This window comes from Chiroxiphia lanceolata, chromosome 2 (assembly GCF_009829145.1).
Source record: "Chiroxiphia lanceolata isolate bChiLan1 chromosome 2, bChiLan1.pri, whole genome shotgun sequence".
Taxonomy (NCBI): domain Eukaryota; kingdom Metazoa; phylum Chordata; class Aves; order Passeriformes; family Pipridae; genus Chiroxiphia; species Chiroxiphia lanceolata.
Window position 1 is genome coordinate 97428422 of NC_045638.1, and position 24130 is coordinate 97452551.

General features: G+C 39.2%; 1 protein-coding gene across 6 annotated transcripts in view; it reads right to left on the reverse strand.

The window, feature by feature from the left end:
• GRAMD1C (GRAM domain containing 1C) overlaps window positions 1–24130 on the reverse strand; it is a 52764-nt gene that overhangs the window by 25723 nt on the left and 2911 nt on the right. For all 6 annotated transcript variants that reach the window (XR_004355173.1, XM_032678594.1, XM_032678593.1 and 3 more), the window contains exons 3-6: window positions 8875–8959; window positions 5543–5646; window positions 3703–3798; window positions 2414–2494 (exon numbers count right to left, since the gene is read on the reverse strand). Coding sequence is in view for 5 of the 6 variants with exons in the window: in XM_032678594.1 (XP_032534485.1) it covers window positions 2414–2494; window positions 3703–3798; window positions 5543–5646; window positions 8875–8959 (366 nt within the window). In the remaining variant the exon portion in view is untranslated. The remainder of the gene's footprint in view (window positions 1–2413; window positions 2495–3702; window positions 3799–5542; window positions 5647–8874; window positions 8960–24130) is intronic.

The window sequence follows — 24130 nt, forward strand, 5'->3', positions numbered from 1 at the left end:
CCAGAAAGGCACCAGATGCACAGTACTGTATTCTGAGCAAGGTCTAAAGGAAAAGTTATAAGCTAGAGAACTACAACTCAGCTAAAGGGGACCAGGAGTCCTGTCAGAACAGCGATGCAAAGTTGGGGGAGAGCATCTGGATGGATGAGTTTAGGCACAGAATAGCATCTAACCATTTGATGTTTTTCTTGCACAGTGCAAGCCACTTCTAGTAGAAAGGCAGACTTAACAAAGGACTACTTGTTCAACCACCTAGGATGTGCAATACTGAAGAGGTACAAGACAGAACGGCCACAAGATGGAGATCTGGGAAAGGGCATGCTGACCCCACCAAGAAGTTCTGCAGGTGGTGAAAGCTTCAGGTGTATCAGGTAAAGCAGACAGGTCACTCTTCAGAAGCGAGACCTCGTAACAGGAAATCTATGCCCAGGAAGTGCTGAAGAGGCCAGTGACCGAAAATTACCTCGGCACAGACGTGATTTGAAGCAAATACAATTCCAATCCCCCGAATCCAAATCCTGGAAATTGGGGATTATTCACCATCAGGTGGCGCAAACCAGCACTGTGACAGCTGCAGTCAGTTATACTTCAGATTACAACAGAATTACTTTATTTCACAATTTAACATTGCATACACCATGCCAGAGCCTCAGATCTATGAGATATTTTTCAAATGTATGTTGTCCCTGCAATGGGGTAGTGAGGAGAAAGCAGTAAAACTGCTTGGATGTACCAAGGGCTCTCTTTTAGCAGCAGTTCAATAGACAGCTGTCATTGTAGAGGAGTCAGTGGATCCAGCTCTAGCAACTTCAGTTTCTACTTTCAACTCCACAGTGCCCCCCTATAGCTTGATCTAGTAAAGAATCATAAAGTAGGCTGACAGGTGACTCAAACACATTCTAGCAGAGAATCAGAAGTCATTATTACATTGCAGAAGTAGGAGCTCAACCTAACAGAAATCGTGTTTCAGTAACTAGTTCTAAACATACTACATTAAAAAGCCCTACATATTCCTCATGGAAATGTTCCATATTACAACTGAGAACCCCAAGCAGAAAACCTCATAGACCTACCTTTTAACATACTTCAGTGAAGATGCAAGCAAGCTAACAGCAAGATTTGATAGAAAGAATAAGCATAGTTCCCAAGCTACTCAAATGCACTGATCCCTAAAAACTGCTAGCTTAATACATCTCATCTTACATGCAGTCCATGCCTCCTACTTTCTTATCTATCCTTTAGTTAGTGCTCTGAAAAGTCATTCCTTATGTGACACTCATTTCAGTGTCACAGAGTCGAAACAAACAAGGAAAACTAATACTGAACAGCACAAAGCTTGTTACCTCTGTTCCAGCCCCTTGGGCAGATTTGTGTACGTGAATGTCCATACATTCACCCTCCAGCACCACAAACTAATCAACTGAATAAGGTAATTGCTATTTCTGACACACTGCGTAACAGAAGAAAGCAGGGTTACTTCCAGTTGCACATTCCAGTTGTTAAAAGATGACACAGTACATTGTGGCTGGATTCAAGACAAGATGGTTATGATGTTACAGTTAAATAGTATTTGATTTGAGGGAGAAGAGATTAGCAGGAAACATTAGTTTTGCCTTAAATTGCACTTCCTTATTATTTTCAGCTTTTGTTTGACAAAAAGTCTGCCCTAAAATTAACGTAACAAAAAAAAAAAAAGGGTAGCTACAATCTATAAGTAGTCCAACAGCTTTAATCCTTTGGGGGCCATTGTAGCACAGTTGTATGTGGATATTTCAGTGTGCAATTGCAACTGTGTTAAAATATTTAAACAATGAGAGCTATAAACAGGAAGAAATTGGTTTACAAAAATTATCTTTCTTACAGTGATGTTCTGCAAAAGTCTCAGTGCATTTTTAGAAAGATTAGCTTAAGTATCCACAAATTGCAATATAAATCAAACTAACTCACATAGGTTGCCAAAATACACTTTCAAATCATACAGCCTGCCTTTGTTGCATTTATTCAAGGTCAGGGGAGTTGTAATGAGCTGGATAGCAAAGGTTCAGCTAACTTAACTGAGAAGGAGATTTTAAGCCCTTTTCCTTAAAAGTTATCACTGAGAAACCCTCTTGCCTTTTGAATCACAAATTAATCATAAAAAATGTAAAGCAAGTGCATACTAATTTAGTAACGCATGCTCGAGCTGGTAGTGAAGAGAAGCATGCAACCTATATGCTCCATCAGCAGCAGAGTTTAGGTGGCAGTATGAGAAGGAAAGGATGGGAATTTTATCTGGGACATAAAGTACAAGGAACCAAAGGAGAACATCAGATTAGAATTCTAAGTCAGAAAGGAAAAGCTAACTTCAAGTCTCTTATCCTCCAAAGACACATATGCCCACATTAGAAAAAGGTACTGACAGGTACAAACTCACCTTATCCAGCAACACATTCTGCCATAAACGGAAGATACTGAGGTAGCTTCTGTCTCTTGCACTGAATGACGTGAAGAAAAACTGCAGGAAAAACAAGGTGGAAAAAAAAAAAAAAAGCTCAGTTGTAGGTACTTTCAAGAACTCCAGAATGCTTTCCTCTATCTTGAATATTGTAAGGTTTTCAGCAACAGCATGCCTCTTTTCACATTCAGCAAATCTAGAGTATATTCCTCACACTCCACACTTTTTATCACTTTCCATAAGTAAGAGTCAGACCCTCAATGTCCACACAGTATATAAAGACACTTGCTCTTCCAGGCATCTGACTACCCATGGCATGAAGGAAGAGCTCTTCAACTAACTACAAACCTAAATGTCTCTCACTTCCACATAGGAAGTGAAGCAAATCAGAGATGCATATGCCTGTTTCTTACAGGCCACAGGTCTTTCCATCCTTTTGCCACACATTCCTTTTACTAACATTTTCACGTGAGATGATGTGAAATTAAAATAATTAAAATATGAGATCAAATTAGATGCATCGTTTGCAGTATTAAAATCTTTCCCATTTGAAAGTTATTTTTTAGTAAAGAGGTCTATCTTCCTTGTTGATGAAAGTTAATATTGGATAAATTGAGAGGGAACAGCCAAATATGAGGAATCACAGCTCCTTCACAAAGAACAACTCCACATTAACTGTGGAAAGCTATTCTCTGCATCCACCAAGAATTATTATTTTCAAGGCACTTACAGAAGAACTGTGTTGCACGTAAGAAAATTCTACATCATGCTTTTCAGTTTTTCAAATACACACTCACAAACTTAATTTCCCAGCACATATAACTGCATGTTCTAGGGTAAATTTCTCCATAACTCAAACCCCATGACACCACAGTCCTTTTATTTTCAGCAGTTTTCTTCCAGAGGCACTTTAAATCCAGTGATTCATATCACTTTCATATTTTTCCAATATCAAGAACGATAATTCTGAATTCATGCCCTGAACTTATAGTTTTCAAATGGCTTTCCTTTCAATCAGTGAGACAAAGCCTCTTCCTTCCTGGTTACTCCATCAACAGTATGAAGGGATTCTGCAATCAAACTGAAGCTGAATTACTAAAATAATACGAACAGGGACCAAACCACCAGTCTGTCCCAATCCCACCAAGTCAGTCCCAGTCACACTTGAAATTTGACAGGGAAGTTACTTATGCAAATATAAACTAGAACAAGTGCTCTGTCCTAGACATTATAATTTAACAAGAAGATATTTTAAAACAACTTTTCACCTTCTCTCCTTTTGTTGCTATTTGTATGGCATTTGGAATGAGCCGAGCAGTCTTCTCCTTTGTCATGAAAGTGATATCCTTCAAGGCAATAGAAATCTAAGCAGAAACAGATTTAATAAGACATATCAAAAAATAACTGTTAAGACTAAAAATTTAAAGTTACAGAACATGCAAGAGGAACTCTAGCCCTAAACCCTGGGATGCAATTTAGTTGAGATCACAAAGGCAATTACAGTCTTCACTTGCTAAGCTTAACAGCAAGTATTCCAAAGTAGAAGCTAAGGTGACTTAAGAATAATCTCCTTTCATATTAGGACTAGGGAAGCAAGTGGTTCTTTCTTCTTTCCCTCCACTCCTCCAGCCATATTCCACAATCCCAACCAAATAAAAACCACGGATGTGAAAGCCAATCTCAATCAGCATGCTAGACATAAAGCAGGACAGCCTATTATCTGATCTCTCTTGTCTATGTCATCTCACAGAAGTTTGCAATATATCCCATTTTCAGAGATTATTTGCAGTCCAGACACTGCAAGAAAATCTTCCTGCTTAAGTGTGCTTGCCTTGTATATTAGTACTTGAAATTTAGAAGAGCATGGTCTGACTGGCTGCAACAAGCCATTTCCATTCAGCCTACCCCCTTCACTTGCAGAGAAGGCTGTGCTGCCATTCTGCTTGGAAAAAGGAAGAACATACAGCTGGATTTGCTTTTTCCTCTGTGTGCAGAAGGTCCTCCACTTATTCTCTCTCTGCATCAACACAACCTGCTAAGGAGGTCCCCAAACTTGGCTCTACCATTGCAGCTGATGAGCTCAGATTGCCTAAAGGTTATCACTGAAGATACCACTCTGCTAAACAGGCAGCAACAGCATACCAGGATGTATGCTGTTTTGGCTGAAAAATCAGTCTTGAAAGAGTTTACATGTTCAAGGGTGTAATTTCAAAGAGTTTATTTTTAATTTATTTCAAGTCTCAAATAAGAAATATTCAGTCAAATACACTTGATGAAATTAAGCTTGGTTTTCAGTTAAGTATTTCTACATACCCTCACTCTCCTAAAGTATACCAGCTATTTGTTGTTTGTCCTGTGTATTTCAGAGCACTTAAATTTAAGAGATTAACTTAAGGTATGAGCAGTCTTACAGCTCACAGAACATTTTGACACAACCATCACCTACTACCTAGGTTATCTCCCTTTTCTCATTCACTGCCTTATGAAAGTTCTACACCAGATGCAACAACTGCTTGAACGAAAAATTTTAACTCATTAACCTAATTTTTACACAAGAAGAGGGCCAACATATCACAAATACCAAATTTTGTCCATACTGTTCAAAAGCTACAGACCACAATATGAGAACATGCAGAGATCATTTATCAATTCCCTTTTGCTGTTCTTAGATGCTGATATTTACATGTGAGACTAAATCAAGTGAGGTTCAATGCTGGAGAGTTCTCAAACACCATGTATTGTGTCGTGCTTCTGGTCTTACGGGAGAAGATTATGTGTTACATCCCTTGGGTAACTCTCCTTGGTAAGGAGAGGCAAACTGTCACCCAGGAATGTAAAAGATCAGCTTTTGCATAACTCCTAAACTTCCTATGCTGAATGACTGACTGAGCAGGCTTACTTAAGCATTAGGATGTCTCCAAGGCTATTCTCATTTTACACAGAGCAATGCATCTGTGTATCGACTCAGGGATGCAGGCTCTTTCTTCACAGCCCAAAGTCACTAGTATGAGATTGACAGGACAAACTTTGCTTGAGGGACTCTACCCCAATATCCTGATAGCATAGGACAAAGAAAAGGTGGGATTCAAGCGTGCTAAGCGATCTTACTGTGGTCTCCCATCGGAAAATGTTGCTGTGGAAACAGAGCCAGTTTTCAGAGAGATATAAGCGCCCTTGCAGCAGGATATCCTTCTGGAGTGCACAGGCGTAATCTATGTAGAGAGAGCAAGAGCAAGTTACTCACTCACTGCAGTACAGTTGATCCAAACTTCTTAACTAGAATGAGATAGGAATATTACAACATAATAAAAAGCCATTTCTTTCACTCTTAAGAAGTCTACAAAGGCAGACTTGTACTGGGTTGCATCCAGATCATTGTTCTGGGAACACCCAGAGTTAATGGAATATCTCTGTGTATCAACCCTCTGTGCATTATCCTATGCTTTCAGAGAAGAGGTATCAGGCAAGACCAGGAACATGTGAGAAGTATTAATTAGTAAAACTTTGAAGTGCCTAAACAACAGAATACACAAATGTTTTATACTATAACAGATTATACTGTCAACTCCTACATAACAGTAGTTCATATGTTGTAGTAGGATAATAATTTTCCACTAAACAGATCCTATCACTAGCTAAAACTATCTGCAGAGTGAGACACTAAAGGGCATCTTGAAGCTATCCAGTTTTCAGGCGGGGGATATTTTCAGAAGCTGTCATTTTTATGATACTGCCTCTGACTGAAACATCCCTATTGAGAAACAAGTTTCAGCTAGAAGGTAATTATGCATCATCAGATACCTGCTAATTAAGAACAAGAGCAGAGGATTTGGTTGCACTTTATAAAAATCTCCAAGAGCTTTCACTATTTCAGAGCCTGAAGATTCAAACAAAAGGAATTTTCAGAAGTACTACTGCTAGATAATTAAGACAGACCTCTTCTGGAAGCTCTGACCTAAAGAAGGCTACCTTACATATAGAAAATACCCAGAATGTAGGTATTCATGCAGGATATTAATGATTTTAACTTTAGAGATATCAAATGTCTTTGTTATTTTGAAAAGCATCGTATCTGGTATTGTCCGAGCCAGAATTTTGATTTTGTGTACTACAAGATGAATACAATTCTTGTTCAAATATCAAGAGGTTCAGGAGTCCCCAACATCCTAACTTCAAGCTAAGTCTGCATCTACATAAGCTTTTATTATAGTTTTTAACATTCCCTTGAGTTTTTCCCCTCAAATAATCAAGTGGAAATAAAGTTTCTTGCAACAATAACGAGACATGTATACAAGCCCTTGGAGATATAACTGTAAACAGAATGACATAAGCTTAAATCTAAACCAGTAAGTGCATGTTTAACAAAAAGTCAGATACCAAAATGCTAAGAGAGGAATGCAGCAGGAGTTTGAGGTTAAGGACTCGAGGAAAGCATTACTAAGAAGTTTGCATGGAAGGGATTTAGACCTATAAAGGTCATCACTAGACAAGTGATGAGCAACCCCATCTGACCTACTTACATAAAAGAAAATATTAAAACAAAAGGGAGAGATTAGCATTTCTCCTTCTAAGTTTTCAGAATCAGTAACTAAATATGCTGATTGTAAACAACAGTTTCAGGCAAATTATAACAGCACTCCTTTAAGCTCTGATTTAGAAAGTCTAAGTAATTCTTTTCATTTTAAGGAAATATTTCCTAAAATCTTTGTATACTGTGCTCATTACAGTGGAATAGTTGCTTCTTTTTAACAGCTAAGAACAAGAGTTTTAATGAACAGCAGCAAGTAAGGGCTTCTCTGAGCACTGTAAAGCCTATAATAAGTTTTTCTGCACCAAGCAAAGGAAATGCTCTTTGCCTGGGGGACGCGAAGAGTCATTTCAGAGAAGCGCTGTTTTTACAGGGTAAAAAAAAATTATATAAAAGTAGTGACTTTGCTTCTGATGGAGCAGGTACTAAATTGTTGGGATTAACCCATTCCTAAATCTAGGAACTGCTAGGCAGTCTGTTCTTTGAAACTGTGCTTCAGAGTTTGCTCCATGGCTTTTTGTATCAATCAAGTATAAGGAGAAACATCAAAACAATGCTTTGAAGTAATACCCATTTCTTCTGTTTTACTTTAGGTACTCAAATATTTTAAAAATTCAGAAGGCATTTCAGAGGATAACTGCCCCCTTCTGAGGCTGGAAAAAGATACAGGGATTTAACTGTTTCAGAGCTGTCACTTGCACACTGTGGGCATACACTGACAGCTTCTCAATATTAATTTCTTTAAAGGTTGCATAAAATGAGAGATTAATTTTAAACAGTCACAATGCCACTTTTGTATAAAACTAACACCCAGTTCTTTGACAGGGTATTTGTTAAACAAATACAGTGCAGACAGGTAATAAAGGAGGGAATAAGGTGCATCACTGTATTCGAAGGAGGTAGGTTACATGTTTACCTTCTATGGATTCTACAGTGGACTGAATCAGGGAATTGGAGCTCAAAAGGAATATATCTCTGTGTTGAGAAATGTTATACACCATAGTTTGATATTCTCTGACATCAGCTTCTTTCCTCTCCTATTCATCTGAAAAAGTCTTTTAAAATTACAAACACCCACTGCGCCACTCAGTCCCACAAGTCACATTAATCAAGGTGCCTGGGCAAGGGTGTTAGTTCCAGGGAGCAAAGAGAAATGCTCCTTGCAAGGATGATCTACCTACTTAAGAGGGTCTCTGAAACATCCTTAACTTTGTATCCACGCCCCAAACCATTACAACTGCGGAATCATTCCCCCCTCCCCCAACATCTACAGCAACTGACTGTCATAACTGACTGTCATATTTGCCTCTTTAAAGTAAGAGAGAGGATGCAGAGACTCACAGGATAGAAAATGAAAGGTTGTAGCACTGCAAAAGGTACACCAAGTTGGTTGCCCATGATGGAAAGAGCATAAAACAAATTCAGTGCTCTCAGGATTAAATTCTACCTCTGCTATTCTCACACTACCATCTCACAAGCCTGGCAACGCATGTATGCAAAGTTTATGTGCTCAGTGCTCACCCTGACCTTGCATAATGATCTAACTTGTCCACTGTCAGACAATCATATCTCCACTATGGGTTTTGTCTAAAAATGTACTAAAAGTAGCATCAGGAAAAGTCATTAAAAGGTTCCCATCCTGTATCTAGATGAACTGGAGGATTCTGCACCCTCTCCTTCACTTCTCAATCCCCAAAAAGAATCTGTCATTTTCCCAAAGCAGTCAGTACAGGAGAGGAATATGAACCTGACTTTCCCTTAAGGCATCTGGTGCTATTTCAGAGACAGGAGAACAGAAAGTTATCAGCTGTAGTTAGAATTTGCCATAAAAAGAAGTCAAAATGCTTTGACACTACTGCAATCCGGAGTTCTCAGCCAGAAGACAAGGATTTTTGCTGTGATTATGTCTTACCTACTATGAGTCTCTCTGAGTCTGGCAGATGAGAAAACTGCCTCTTGAATTCTTCACTCCTATATTTGTAAGTGGAACTTGAGAGCTGCAACAAAGAACAGTAAAAGGTTATGCAAACAGATTTATTTTCAGCCTTCAACTGTCTTCATACTGGAAGTGTAATTTTATCTTGAAGAACAAATGAACATCAAAAGAGCAATAAAGAATAGGTGGTATCTAAATGTGATCATCACTGTAACTTTATGCTTGCTTATATAAGAGTATTTAGGAGAGCATGGGCCAAACTATTCCCTGTATCAGGCCAGATGCCAATTACAAGGCATTACAGTTGTATGATGGCAACCTGCTGCACTCATAAGGAGATGAGAGCCCTTCTGGGACTAAATATTCTAGCACAGGCTAAATGAAGAGGCAGCAAGGCCACAACACAGAGGTGACAGACTAGATCAAGCCCTCATGTAGGCTGCTAGCTAGACACAAGAACACAACCTAGAACACTTATGTCTTACTTGGAACACCATTTCAGGAACACTACAATGCACTGGATTTTTCTCCAGTTGGTATAACTAGGAATAAAGGTAGTAGGAATAAAGGTAATAGTTTCCTCCAATAAGGAGGAAATCACTTCTTGATTTTCTGATCTGTTCTACATTTCACCTCATATTCAAGATCACTGTTTATATGATTCATTTGAGATTCAAAGTGGGCAGCAAACTCACAGCAAAGAAGACTGTCTTGATGGACTTTTAACTCCTTATTCTTATAAACAAATGTTCCTGCTCCCATTCAAATAAAGAGCTTCAGCTTGTTCTCCAGAAAATATTCTGCTGTGAAAGCCCTATTTTTCATTTTGCAGTTATAACAGGGCCATTTTTTTTTCTTGACAGATGTTGGACACTTATTTTAGAGGTTGTCCTAACTACCTAACTAAATTCTGTATAAGGCCATGACTCAGCTGGACTATAGCTAGACAGGAAGAAACCACTTTCAAGTGTTACTAAAATCAGGTACAAATATAACAAAAAGACCTCCTTTACACTTTTTTTAACCTTTCTGAAGATCTTAAGCACATGGCTGCTATTCTCTCCTTGCGCAATTTTATTACTCCAAAACTTGACATTCACCACTAAATCCATCTCTGCCATAAGATTCGTTGCTATTTACTTTTAGCATGAGGGAAGAAAGGAGGCAAAGAACCACTTTTGACTGTATAACCTTGCAGGATGTTTACTACTTTTGACACACTCCTGTTGTATGTTAGTTGGTCTGTCCTCATTATGTTTGTGCTTGTTGTCAAAACAATCCCAGAATAAAGACAGATTTATCAGGGTCTTTTAATAAACTAAAGCCAATACTGCTCCCACCTCCTCAAGATTCTCATATTTTCACTCTTTTTTCCACAGAGGACATTCCTGCTTCTTGCAGTTCAAAAGTTCCCTGAACACCACCCTAGACTCACAGACTATGATGGTCTGTCATCTACTTATACTTGAGAATTGAGCTCTTAGGCCACAACAACATGAAAGGTCAAATGTTTAAGTGCACCTAACACAAGAGAGAGCAAAGTTGCCTTGACTCGGTTCAGCTTTAAAAAAAAATAAATATGCTAACGTTTATTTTATTCACGGTAATTAAAGGTAAATCTTTACATTTGATCACTGTTTGAGGAGGTATTTGCTGTCCACTAATATTCTGAGCATTGTAATGCAAAAAGACAGTGAAGGATGGAGACTGAAAAGACATCCACCCCCACCCCCTTTTGAGAAAAGTAAACACGAAAGCTTTGGGTGCAGGTAAAGGGCAACATGTTTAACATGTCCTCTAAGCTGTATGCTTCCAGTTATATTTCAGTTGTTTCTGAGAGTACAAAAATAACATTCTTGGAGAGCATGTAACCTCCTGAAGTAGATAGGCTGTGGTTTCTTGGCCTAGCCACATCAAGCCCTGATGGGCCACTTCTAACTGCTCATCCAAAACAAGCATCCAACAACTGCACTGCTTTGAAGAAACCCAGTTCTTTGCAATTACTCTGGAAAGAGACATAGGGAAAAGTGAGAAATTAACTCTCATCTGTAAAGTTTCCACCTGTAGTTCCAGAGACCCTATGGTTTACACTCAGTCATACCTCAGTTGACTAAAGTATAGCTTGTGTTGAAAATGCCAGCACACAAGGAGAAAAAAGAACTGGTCTGCCATGAGAGTAAAAGAAAACTCACTATCTCCAAGTCTGATTTATGAAACTATGATTTAGGCAGCAACACTTTTAAGGAGGAAAGTAGATTCTCAAACACACTGTATACAAGAGAAAAGAGCTACACTGGAGTTAAGCATTTTTGTTGCTATAAGACAAAAGGAATCAGAAGGAAAATAGGAACATCATAGTATCACAGACACATTTATATTAGTGTCTGAATCAGCCAGTTCAACAGCTCCAAGAATCCAAACTCAAGACACTGAGTTTTACTTAGAAAGGATTTTTTTTTTCTAGAGCATAAAACCTGCTATAGCTTCTGAGAAATCCTGGCTGGCATTTAGAAGTGTTGTCATGAGCCACAAATAAGGAAGTCTCTTATTAATTGTAGCTTTCTACTGAGCTCTTAGGCCATTTATGCGGAGCTTGCTCTGAATCCTTATCTAATCAGCAGGAAAAGAGAGAGTGAGCACACTGAAACTTTCTACCCTTATCTTTTCTCTACTTTGCATGAAAACAGGCTCACTTAGATCTGTAATTGTTACCTATTCAATACATGGCTTGGTGATTAAGAGATCCCTCCATGGACTTGGGAAACAACAGGGACAATTTTAACACTATTGGCAATTTCGATTTCCCTAAACTGAAGAAAATAAGACATTTCTATGAATACAGCATCTCTTATAATGGCTACTATAATGTCCAACATGTGGCAGCATTTGAAGCAGGTTGCCACCTCTGGATTACAAAATCTAACATCAAATATTAAAAGAAGAAAGACATAAATCAGATTGTAGTATGATATTTAAGAGATGAAAACAGCAACTCATTTTTAACACATACACATTTCTAGGTTTAATTATAAGTCATCAGGTAAACACTTTGCCTGAGGATAATCTTAGCCATTTAAGGTTATGCTATATAATCATCAAGGAAATTAAGTCCAGCTAACAGTATATTAGCATTTTCCATCTGAACCAAAAAAATATACCAGAAAACTGTAGATTAGCATAAATGGAAAACCATCTTCAGGGACAACCAAGAAGTTTTACAGAAGACATTTATATAAGAAACAGGTATTACTTGGAGACACATAACCAAGTGACTCTCATATGTTGTTTAGAAAAGGAACAGTCCAACTACATAAAGTCATGTTCCAGAAAAAAAAATATGTAAACTTAAATTAGCACTAAGCTGAGTTATTTATAGGATAGAAAAAACCAGCTTCCCTTCACATTTACATCTTCGAAGTGTGGCCACTGCAAACAATTTGAGCCTCTTAGCAAACTGCAGAGGAAAATTAAGCTACACCTTCTCTCAGGAGTACAGCAAAACCCCTAATCGTTATGAAATTATTTGATTGCACATATCACTAAGCATGCAAATAGTCAATCAACCTCAGCAGAATGGTTTGCACATTCTTTAACAATCAACTAATGACAGTAATAATTTTGCATTTACTTTGTTAGTGTTTTCCCTTTGTTTTGAGAAACTACAAAACCCAAGTCACCTGACAATTCGCATTCCATGGTTTTGACATGCAGCTACGAATACAACAGCTGAGATCACAGGTAAGTTGACCTCACCAGTACAGCAACACAACTCTGATGTCACCTCATTTTAAGAGATGCACACGTGTCTCTCACTGAGATTCCGTCTTGGTATCAGTTACCACCAAGTGCTTGGGGTCCCAGAATCAAACAAGCCTACAAGGAAGCTGCCCCACCTACTCCCCTTTTATGCTCAGAAGCCTCACTCAAGCAACAAAATATGGCCCATGGAACACATGGCTTTGCTTCTCTGTAAATCCACATAAAGCATGTAAATCCACGCCACTCTCTCTAAACTCTACTTAAAGACCACTTGACATGCTATTCCCCAAAGACAGAAGAGCCTGACCAGTAATTTCCTATGAAGTTTCCTGACATGGTCAAAAACAAATTTGGAGACATTAGTAAGGTTAGGATGAAAGTACATTATAATCCTACACTAGTACATTAAAACAAATATTAAATATTCTTGCAAAAGCTCCTGCATTTCTACTGAAGAACACATTGTGTTCTTCCCTCTTCAAATTCAGCTAAAACCCTTCTTAGCATCAGCAGAAAGAAAAAGAAAGCCTCCAGAAGAACACACAGTCAGAGAGGAGGTTTGATTTTATACAACAAGACTACTTTATAATGGAAATATTCTTTAAACTTATCTGATAAGTCAGAAAAAAAAAATCAACTCAAAAGCAAACAAACAAAAAAAGCCAAACCAAAACATGCCAACATCCCATTTTCAGTGAGACTAAAGCCTCCTTAGGCTAGGTGAGAGCCAAGTTAATAGTCCTGAACAAAAGCCTCATTTAGCAGGGTAAGGCAGGCAAACTTAGGGTTTCACATACCTTAAAATAAATTCAGGCATGCTTACCTATAAACACAAGAACAACTCCTCTGGCACACTGAGATGGTGGTCTCCCTGCTGAGGCTACCTGTAGAAGGTGCCAAGTCTGACAAGCCTTTCCATCAGAGAAATGTGGACACCACTGCAGCCATTTCTTCAGTCCAGAAAAGTTCATTGTGACCACCCATCTAATCTATATCACACAAACCACAGCTCTCCTACTTTAAAACTAGAGATGTGATGACCAAATTTCCCTTTGGCAAATATATATATATATTACCTTTTTAAATTAAAAGTCACTCCTGATGGAAAAATCCATCCTAGCTATGGATATTTCTTCTACTGGTCTGTTAGCTAATCTTATCTTCGCTTTGTGAATTATTTTTGGATTGTAAGCAAGTTACTCCATATCTTCTTTTGACGTAGGGATTAAGCTTCTCAAGATTTTATTTTTTCAGACTTGTTCTTGTGGCTTTTCTGAATCCCCTCCTATTTGTCATGTCCTTCTTGAAAGCTAAATATAGCATTGTCACACAAACACACAAATCTGACTCACATTTGCTTTTAGGCACAAAAATCACAGTGAAAGCCCAGATCCACATGACTACCAGTCTCCCTTATCTTTTTGTAGTTACCGGGCAGAGTTTTCCATTTCTTCTGAAAACAAGCACTAGGCTGTATGTTAGAAGTGTCAGACTTTTCTGTATACCTTATCACATGTAAACAGTCTAGATCCACTCTGTTAAAGTGATTTATTTTCACTGACCAATTCCTGACAATCACAGAAAAAAAAATGATTGAAAGTTGTTCCTAAACCAGTTTGAGTACTCAAAAGCTTTACTAGCAGTGACTTACTCTTCTTTCTCTTAAAGGACAAAAACATTAAACTTACAAAGAGAAAGAACCACTCACAGGATGTGAAGAGCAGCACCACATTACTTAGCATGACTTACTGTGCTGTGTACAGTATACTGTACACTTTGGCTCACTTTTTTTTTGGTTTTGGGGGGGATTTTTGTTTTATTTTGTTTTTTTTTTTAAATAAGAAGGTATTTGATCACACCTGCTTATCCACACAGTTGTATTTAATTCATAGGTCATGAGAGGCATGTCAACCAACTAAAATAAAGAAACCAAGCAACTGTTGCCAGGGTTTGCTCAGCCACTGTACTCCTCAGGAGCCTGCTTTCCAGAAGTTCCCATGTTCTCAAGGAAATGCAAACAAGGTCAGAGTCACAGAGGGAGGGGGAAGAGTTTAGGGAGCCAGGACTATTTTAATGACATTCATTATATGCTTTTTCCTTCACCCTTACCTCTGGGGAGGGGAGTCTCATAAGCACAGGGTCGCTGGCAGGCACAGGGCTGTGCACTAGGGTCATTATGTCCCCACTTCCGTGGCCCAGCCCCCCTCTTATTTGTAGAGGCTGAAGGAGAAAGATTTCTTAGTGACTAAGCAGAAAACAAACCAATGGCAGTTCTTCAGTGGCATCTGTGTACAGGCAGAGTAGCATCCAATAGCATTTTGGTGAAACTATGGGCTTCTTCTGTTGGAAATACAGTATATAAAATTTCAACAAAGGGATATTAAAATACAGCTCATTGGCAAATACTCCAGCTACTGTATCTTCTAGGGATTTGTTTGTTTGTTGGGGGGGGGGAATGAGGGGTGGGTTGTATTTTTTTAAGCCTACAAGATCCCATAAACAAGGCTAAAGACAGAGTCCCTACTCCCTCCCAAATGTGTTATTATTAACTAGTTCTCACAGATGCACAGGCAGGCACACTGAAAATGTTTAACAGACTATTATTTACCACTAACACCAGTAGCTTCCAAAAATCCATGTAGAAAGAAATTCCTCAGAAATATTTCATTATAGAGATCTTCTGAAATATTGGACACCAACTTAAAAAACTTCTAACACCCAGCATCCTGAAGCTGACCGAACGAGGAAGGGAGACTCTTTATTTAACTTTTGAGACTAGTATGTCAAAAGCACTGTGTCCCACAAGGGTAGTCCAGCTCCCACAAGCTCCACTGTGGACATCAGACTCATCCAGCCATCATTGACCTGACACATGGTGAAAATCTGTTTTTCTGAAAAGCAGTTCTGCTCAACTACTGAGCAGGGAGGGAGACCAGATCACAACTGTTTCTCCATAGTGTGACATGAACTTGGCTGAACTGGAATCCTGCTCACAGAAGGCCTGGTCATTTCCTGCACCTTATCAGTCACATGGCCCTTCCAAGTGCAGGAAGGAAGGTCTCATACTTGAGCTTCACCTGTATAAGTACAAATATCAAATCATGTTGGAGCATAGCTTGGAAAACAGCCTAGAAAATCCACAACCAAAGCTGTCATGATTACAGTTTTGACAGACAAGAAAATTTAGCATCATATGAAATACTATGCTGCTAACATGAGGTTATATAATTATAACAAAAGTATCATTTTTGTGAAGAATTTTAAAATTTGGCATCCTTCCCAAGCAGAGAAAACTCAAAAGACTTAAAGAGTCGAATGATACAAAGGTATTTCTTCAGAGAACTTTTGGTTGCATAACCAGTTGAAAATTACATTTTTAATGTTCTTTAAAAGAACAAATCAAAAAACCAAAAACAAAATCAAAATTAGAACAGACCTGGAAGAATTTTGTAACAGAGTATTTTAGTTTAGAACATGTGAGGAACTCTCCCAAGTTTCTCTTTCAAGATCCCACAAGAATTAGCTCAATTTCACAAGCCATTACATTTCATTGAAATAGGGTTCAGCTGAAGCTACTCCAAACAAGCTGATAAGCTTCTTATCAATGATAAGAAAGCCTCTTGTCATTAGCAGCATTATAGACTTTTCCCAGAAAAACAGAAGTTTGGATTGAGAATATTCCCTGCATATTCTGGAGCAGTTGTTTTGTAGTATTCAGTATTTTCTTCCTGCAAATAAGTGTTCTAAAGCATTTTTAACAGTGGAGCCAAGGTACTTTCCTGACAACTCTGATTTGGAGATATAATTGCAAGTTTGACACATACAGTACAGAGCAAAGCATATGCTCCATTTCAGAATAAAGCTGACTGAGGCATGAAGCTAATGTAAAGTCAGGAGACACACACACCCCCTACACATACCTCCTCCTCTAGCTGCCTGCAGCCTGTTCTAAACCATGCAAATCCCTGGCCAAACCCTCTCCAGCTCCCCCCCTCTCTCCCCCACTTGCTTAGAGCTGGTGCTGGACACCATCCAGCAGAGCCAGCTAATGTTCTGCTAGCCTCTGCTTGCATGCCAGCTTGGAAAGCAGGCTGAAACACACCAGCCTTGCAGAACAGGCACGCAAATGCTGCAGCAAGTGGTCAAAGAAAACTTAAGAGGAGGGGGACACACTTTAGAGCTGCCCAGCTCACACCTAAAACCACCATCATCAAAATGGAGTAGCATTGATCATTTCAAGTTCACAAAGTCCCAAAGAGAATAGCAGAGAAAAGTACTATCACCAGGGAAACACCAGCTTGGAAAGGAGCACTCGATGTCCAGTGCTCCTCCTCTCTGGATTACTGAAGGCTACAGTCCATGAACCAGTCCCAGAGTACATCTACATCTGGTAACTTGGCATTGTCCCAAGTCTACTCTAACACAAGACGCGGCCCTTGCTAAGAGATCTTCTCAGTCTGAGCTCCAGAGCTGGGGAGGGAGGAGAGCAGGGCATGCTTCATGCATAGCCACGTTCCCCAAATGCATACACTACCAACACACCCCTTCAGCAGCTGCCAAGAGCTCACTTCTTCATGGACACTGAGCAGACACTGTGAGGCAAGGGATACAGGGCTCTGTGTGCCTGGCAGATCTCTGCCTGCTCTGAAAGACAGACTTACATCTGTTCTGCTTTCTTTAGGCTGTCTGTCCCTTTCCATCTGCCTTATCTAGGACCTGTCTGCTACATTTCTGCAACTAACTACATGAAGTCAGGGTCTGGAAGCAAGGAAGATCACAGAGGGAACAGGAGGCTGTGCAGGAGCTTCATCCTGCACAGATTGTGAGCCATTAGAGCACAGTAGAGTGAGGGGCTGTGCAGCCCCTCTTTGCTGCAAGGCACCATCCACATCCCCAGCTGCAAGACTGCATCCCTAGAAGCTATCACAACATGCACACAGTTTCAGAGCTACACGACAAGAGGCAGGTGTGTCTCTCTGCTGCACCCACATCACCCACTGAAGGCCCAGCCTTCTACAAGCCCAATCCTCTTGGGCACATGGCTGAACATTGAGCTAATGATTCAAGAGCAGCAAAGAGAGATCATTCTCCTAGCATAGCCCTACTAAGGAAGCTGACAGAAGAAACAGAAAAATGCTTTTCAAGGCATTTTAATCACTGAGATTTAAATCTGAAAGCCTGAAAGAAGATAACTGAACACAATAAGGCTATATTTACAGTCATTCTGCCAGCCCAGGCTGCTCCCTAGGATAAGTAGCTGTGTCTGTGCACCTAGCTCGGTGGTGGTGCTTTGGATGGCCTGCAGTTCTGTTGTCAAGATCAGCTACATATGCAAATAGCAGGAACTGGTTTCACCAGAAAAACAAGATAACTCTTCTTCGTTCCCAAAGCAGACAAGATACATCACGGGAAATCTCTGTGTGCTGAAAGAGGAGCAAGATATTGGGAAGCATACCTGTACTGAAAACCATTCACTGGCCATTTCTTTCCATCAGAAAGACAGTGGGAAGATTCAAAGTGATCTCAGAAAAGTCCTGCCAGAGCCTGGGTACCAATGTGACAGGTCTCAGAAGTAGCATGAGCATGAAGTGATTTAAGCGTATTTCCTGTTTATGAGATAACACCATCTGCAGCTGATTAAACACCTGAGTCTGGATGTTTGCAATTAGCAATAAGGCTCATTATTTCAGTTTCAAATATAATTATTTATGTAACTGCCACCAAGTACCTCTGAGTTTGGATGAAACAAACATTTAAGTTTTAAATAAAGTTAAGCAAAAAGTTCAAGAGGTTTGGACACTTCCATTGATAAACATCTTCCTCAACAAGGAATTAGAAATTGAGGTGGTTTTAGCTTCCAAGAGGTAAGATACTCCAATCTCAGATTTATTCAGCATCCTCACCAACACCATCCGTGGCTGGTAATAACTCCTCCAAACCTGGTAGTAAAATTATGCATGTAATGGCCATGCCAGAGACCATGTTTCATGCTGCTCTCCCCTCCCAGGATACAAGTACAAACCAAGTTCACAAGGCTCTTAAATATCTAATTCCTTTTCATTTTAGGGAAAAATTGTGGATCTGTACCTACTTCCTTGACTTCAAAGATGCATCATTCAAGCATTTTTTTTTTTGTTCTGTTTTAATAATTTCATCTATTGCATGAGGATTTAACCAAAAAAAGAAGAAAAAGTAAACCAAAATACAACAACAAAAACCTGTGATACATCGACTTCTAAAACAAGCTTAATACAAATAAACCAAGCATGTTTGGATGAACTCTGCAGTTAACATTGTGTAATTGAAGTGAGTTTGTCACCCTCCCAGCAGAAAGGTATCCTTTAGCTCAAGACAATTTATCCGCTCCCCACTTTGAGTCCTGAAACTATGTTGTCCAGGTTTCAACAGCCATAAGTGTACTAACTAATATGATGCAAGAGCAATTAAAAGCTCAGGCAAGATGACTTCCTTTTGGATAACAAAATACATTCCTTTCTGAACAGCAGTTCCATCTGACTCAAGCTTGTTTCTACAGCATGTGTATAAAACAATTAGCCAATGTTAGTGGTTAAGAACATCTGTTCTTTCACCTGATCTTTCACTGCAGGCTGCCTAAGTAATAAACTGTTTGTCTTTAGACATATTTGATCCATTTAATAAACAGGAGAAAAAAAATCCAGATGTTTTTCAGGGGAGGAAAAAAAGCCACATACAAAGGAACTATAAGATACGAAATTTGAACTCGTGTCTTCCTTACCTGCAAAGTACCACAAAGATTACTTAATACAGAACTAGTCAAATACAGAAGCAAAAGAATGGGCATTCCCCTCCTTACTTTGCCAGCAAGATGTGTAGCACTATATATGCATCTCTGATTCGTATTTATGTTTAGTAACAGTACCCAAATATTGATCAAAAACAATCACGAAGGAAAGAAACAGTCATCTTGGTAGGAATTCCCTTTGGTGCCATTTAGTTTTCAGCAACTGATGAAAGGATACATAAATACTTTGGATCAGGACTAGGGTGAAAACCTGAAGGAGCGTATTAAGCCAGAAGAGTAGTTACATAGTTAAGGCAGTAGTGACTGTAGCCAATTACATAAACTACTTTCCTATAAATTACTCTGGTCATCTCATTAAGTCTGCTGGTAGCCCTACTGCACTTGAAATTACATGGAAAATAGCACTTACCAAGCAATTGTCCCCAAAGTGTTTTTCCTATGAAATACCTTATTTGATCTCTTCCTTTTATGCCTTAGAAAAACACCAATTTTGCTCTTAGTCATTTCTATATCAAAAGCAGCTACCACATTTGATTGAACCATTCTCAAAGACAAACCACATACAGTTTTTCTTCAGCTTTATATAGAGTGAAATGCAAAGGGGCAGCTGTTGGGAGACCTGCATGTCAGTACAAGCTGATCAGAGCCACAGAGACAATGGTTCACGACCACATGCTGCCATAGCTGAAGAAGGGGTGATATCTTGAGTCCTGGTGGGTAGTAGGCACAGCAGAAAACAGGAGGAGACATTGAGAGGTTGTATGAACAGACCAAAGTCCTGAATGCCTTTATCTGTCATTCTCTAGAGGCTTTAGGGGGTTGCAGTAACAAATACACAAATATCACAATTATAGGCTCTACTGACTCAGCAAGCAGCTCCAATAAAAAACACTACTTAAAAAAACCCTCTTACTCCACATAATTTCTAAAATGCTGCCAAGTGTCACCAAGGAATCACATCCTGCTTTGTTTGCCTGTCTTCTTTCCCTCTCCTTAGATACAAGTGGCTCATCTGTAGCAAACCTGAAAGAGACAGTGCTCCAGCACTGCCTGTTTGCAGAAATACAAGCTGTAAACAAACACAAGGACCAAAAAGAGAGCTTACTCCCATCTCCTAGAGTTGTCTTTTAAACTTTGCATTCTGCAGCTTAGGAACTGCCCTTTCATTAAAAGGATATCATTATTCTATCAACTCCATGTGGATTTTCTGAACTACGTTGCATTTCTAACGGTTTTGCTCACAGTGACTTGGGAAAAAAAAAAGTAAACCACACAAATCTGAAATATTTTCTTTCTGATCTATGAATATTATTCTTCAGGTTCTAAACTAATTCTTTACATGTGTGCAGTAATAATCCATATTATATAGGGCTTCCCACTGCTGCAGCTAGCAAAAGCTTACTTAGGGCACCACTGTCAGTCTGTGTTAAGGACAGGCTGAAACTTGATGACAGCCAGCGCTCACTTTGGAGCTGCATCAACAGCAGTAAGGAGATTCCCAGCATGGCAAGAAGTGAAAAAAACCCTTTAGGCCTAATCAGCCATGTTCGAAGGCTGGTCAGAACTGCAGTTTGTCTTTTCTTACCATGTTAAAACACTGATGCTATATAATCAGTGCTATCACAGGGCTGAAAAAGGCACCTATTTGTAGGGATTCCAGACAGGCAAACAAACAACACACCAGTGCTACAAAAACAAAAGCTATTTATACTGAAGTTATAACATTTAAAAAAACCACCAAACCCAAAAAGCCTAAAAAACAGCCACCCCAAAACCTAGCACTAATGTGATTAAGGTTTTTATTCTCTTTGGAGACCTACACCATTTAACCAATTCTCATCCTCCTTAGCAGACTGTTTCATACCAGCAAAGAAAAAGGAGGTTAAAAATCCTCCCCCAATGTCATAAGCATTGATGTCTCTCCTTCACAACCCAAACATTTGATTTGAAGGCACAGATAAGAAGAAGAAACATACCAAATACACAACAATGTAGCTACTGTCAGAGGGCGTTAAATACCAGCCTGACAAAACATAGTTACAATTTAACCAGCCCAGTAAGCCATTTCAAGTGTTGTGAGTCTTCAGAGAAAAGCAGAAGGAGCATCCAAACAACCATAAATACAAGAAATATCTCATTCAACGCTCACCAGTCTTGGGCCACAAAGTACCTCAACTCAATTCCGTGCTTCAATAAGTCATCTTCCAAATTGTGATGCGTATCTGCATCCCTCCTGTGCAAGTTTGAGACGTATATGCCAATTGTATTCTTGCCATACATACTTGTCACGTGCTCCCACAGATTAGCTCTTTCTCACAGAAGCCAATTCTATGTAATAATTCAAAATGTTTTCCCGATCTTGCGCAACCTCACTTGCTCTTCTATTATGAAAAGTAAAAGTTTATTTTCACTTTTCAGTCTATCATTTGCTTCTCTTGTCAGACTGCTTTGTACTGACCAACTCTTTAAACTGGTATTACATTGCAATCAACTGGCTTTTTTAAAGCCTCTATTATTTTCAATCCATCACCTCTTTGACACCTCACATTTCCAAATCCTTAAACAAGCCTCCCAGATATAAGCAATTTTCTCAGAGATGCTCATTTGATTTCAACTCTTTCCACCTACCTTTTCATTCCAACAGGACTCACTTTTTTGTTCTTTCTTGCCATGGGCATTCTTCTTATTGTAGCACACATGAACTTTCTTTGACTGTTCATTAATATAAACTAGAGTCCCCAGACACAATACCCTCACTTTTGATGCAAAGATCCTTTTCATTAGCTTCCTCATTCACCTTTACTTTCTTCATTACAGTAGAACACTTAAGACTTTCACAGGTTTCTTCTTCCAAGCATATTAAATTGAATTATACTTCAGTATGAAGGGAGTAAAAAGATGAATTCAGAATCTTGAGATAGGGCTTCCAGATGTAACTTAATTTCCAAATCATCTTTGACTTTCATCACTTCTATTTGCAGTTGCCAAAACTAGAATCATTTAATCAAATGCAGATACAAGCTTTATGGCTTCCAGCAAAGAGGGAAAGCCCTGAGATTAATTTTGTTAGCAGGTTTTTTTCTTCCTCCAGTGAGGTTACAGAAGTCCAGCTTTGTACACCTCCAGCTGGAAAAAAAATCCATCAAAAAACCTACACAAAAAACATCCATGACACACCATCAACCTTAAAAAGAGCAGTTAGTAACACTACCAGTTTAAGATTACAATAATGGAAAATTAATTATTTCTCAAAATTTTTCAATATTATTCTGCATAGTAGGATTCTCTTCTTTTCTTCCCTCCCTTCTAATGTTTCTGCTACCCTTTCTTCTCCCCACTCACCATAGCCAGGAAAGAGATTGTATCCCAGAGGCTGCCAACCCTGTCTTGCTGTTAATTACATGTGCTCACAGCACCTACTGAGCATTCAGGATATCTGGCCTGACTTCCAGGGGCATGGCACAAGTGCCTACTCCCACTCCATCCATGAAAAATTGAAGTCAAACCAGTCAGGCTCCAACATCCACATTTGGTTTCCAACATCAGAGAAACAAGAGTACATCACACTCAGAAGAAATGAACCCTTGGAGTAAACCAAAGTTGTCAGAAACATGCAGCCTCTCAAAGCAAATAACTCAGGCAACAAAGCTGATCCCTGGATGCTACCACAGGCTAATCCTGCTGTTTTAGCAATTCCTTTCTTCTGCTGACTGAAGAGTAGGAAAGAGCATAACAAATCCACACCTGCCACAGGACAGTAACATCATCCTTCGTCAAGTGTTAGTGACACATGCTTTACACACTGCAACAAGCTGCCTTCCATGCTATCACCTACACATTTACTATGACTCAGAATGTAGGGAGTTTGAAGGATTTGTTTTCAGAGTCAGCAGCCGATCATCAACCATGCAAGTTATTGAAATACATTTTCTGTCAAGAAGAGGAGGAAAGATGCCAATGACATAACATTTTAATGAGAAGATCTTAGTTTTGCCTTGAATTTGTGGCTTTCTGACTCCTGCTACTTTTAAGTTCAGCCCCCTCGAGGCTGACAAAATAAGTACCACAGCTTCCTATAACCAGACTGATAAAGATTTTTTAAAACTAATCAGTAACAGACGGCATGGCTAGAACACTACAAGCCACAGCATTATCTTACAAGAGGCAAGTATTTACACAATGACTTTGTTTTAACTGCAAGGTCATATTTGTAGAACCAGATAAACACTAACATCAAACAAATACTGAGGTTCTTGAAGTATAAATCATAGACAGAAGGCAATCATTTAATCATGCTGGAAAACACCTTACACAGCAGCTGCCACTGCACTGAAGAATCCCACTCCGCTGAAGTTACAGGCACACATTACCACAGGAAGCAGAAAGTGGCACTGTGAGGACACACTGTACAGGCTTAAAGCTCTGTTCAAATAAACTTCAGACCTTCATCATGCACCTAAAACCTAAGAATGCAAAGCCAATTATATGTGCAATATATGCAGTTATATTCTTCATATAGTATACTTTAGTGACTTTATTTTCAATTGCCAAGCTTACCAAGGAGACACTGAGTTACTAAGCGCAAGTCCAACAAACTGATCCCACGACCTGAACAGGCTTATTTCTCACACAAACTACCACCTCCATTAATGGTTGTATACAAACCATCCAGAGTTAGTTTACACAGTC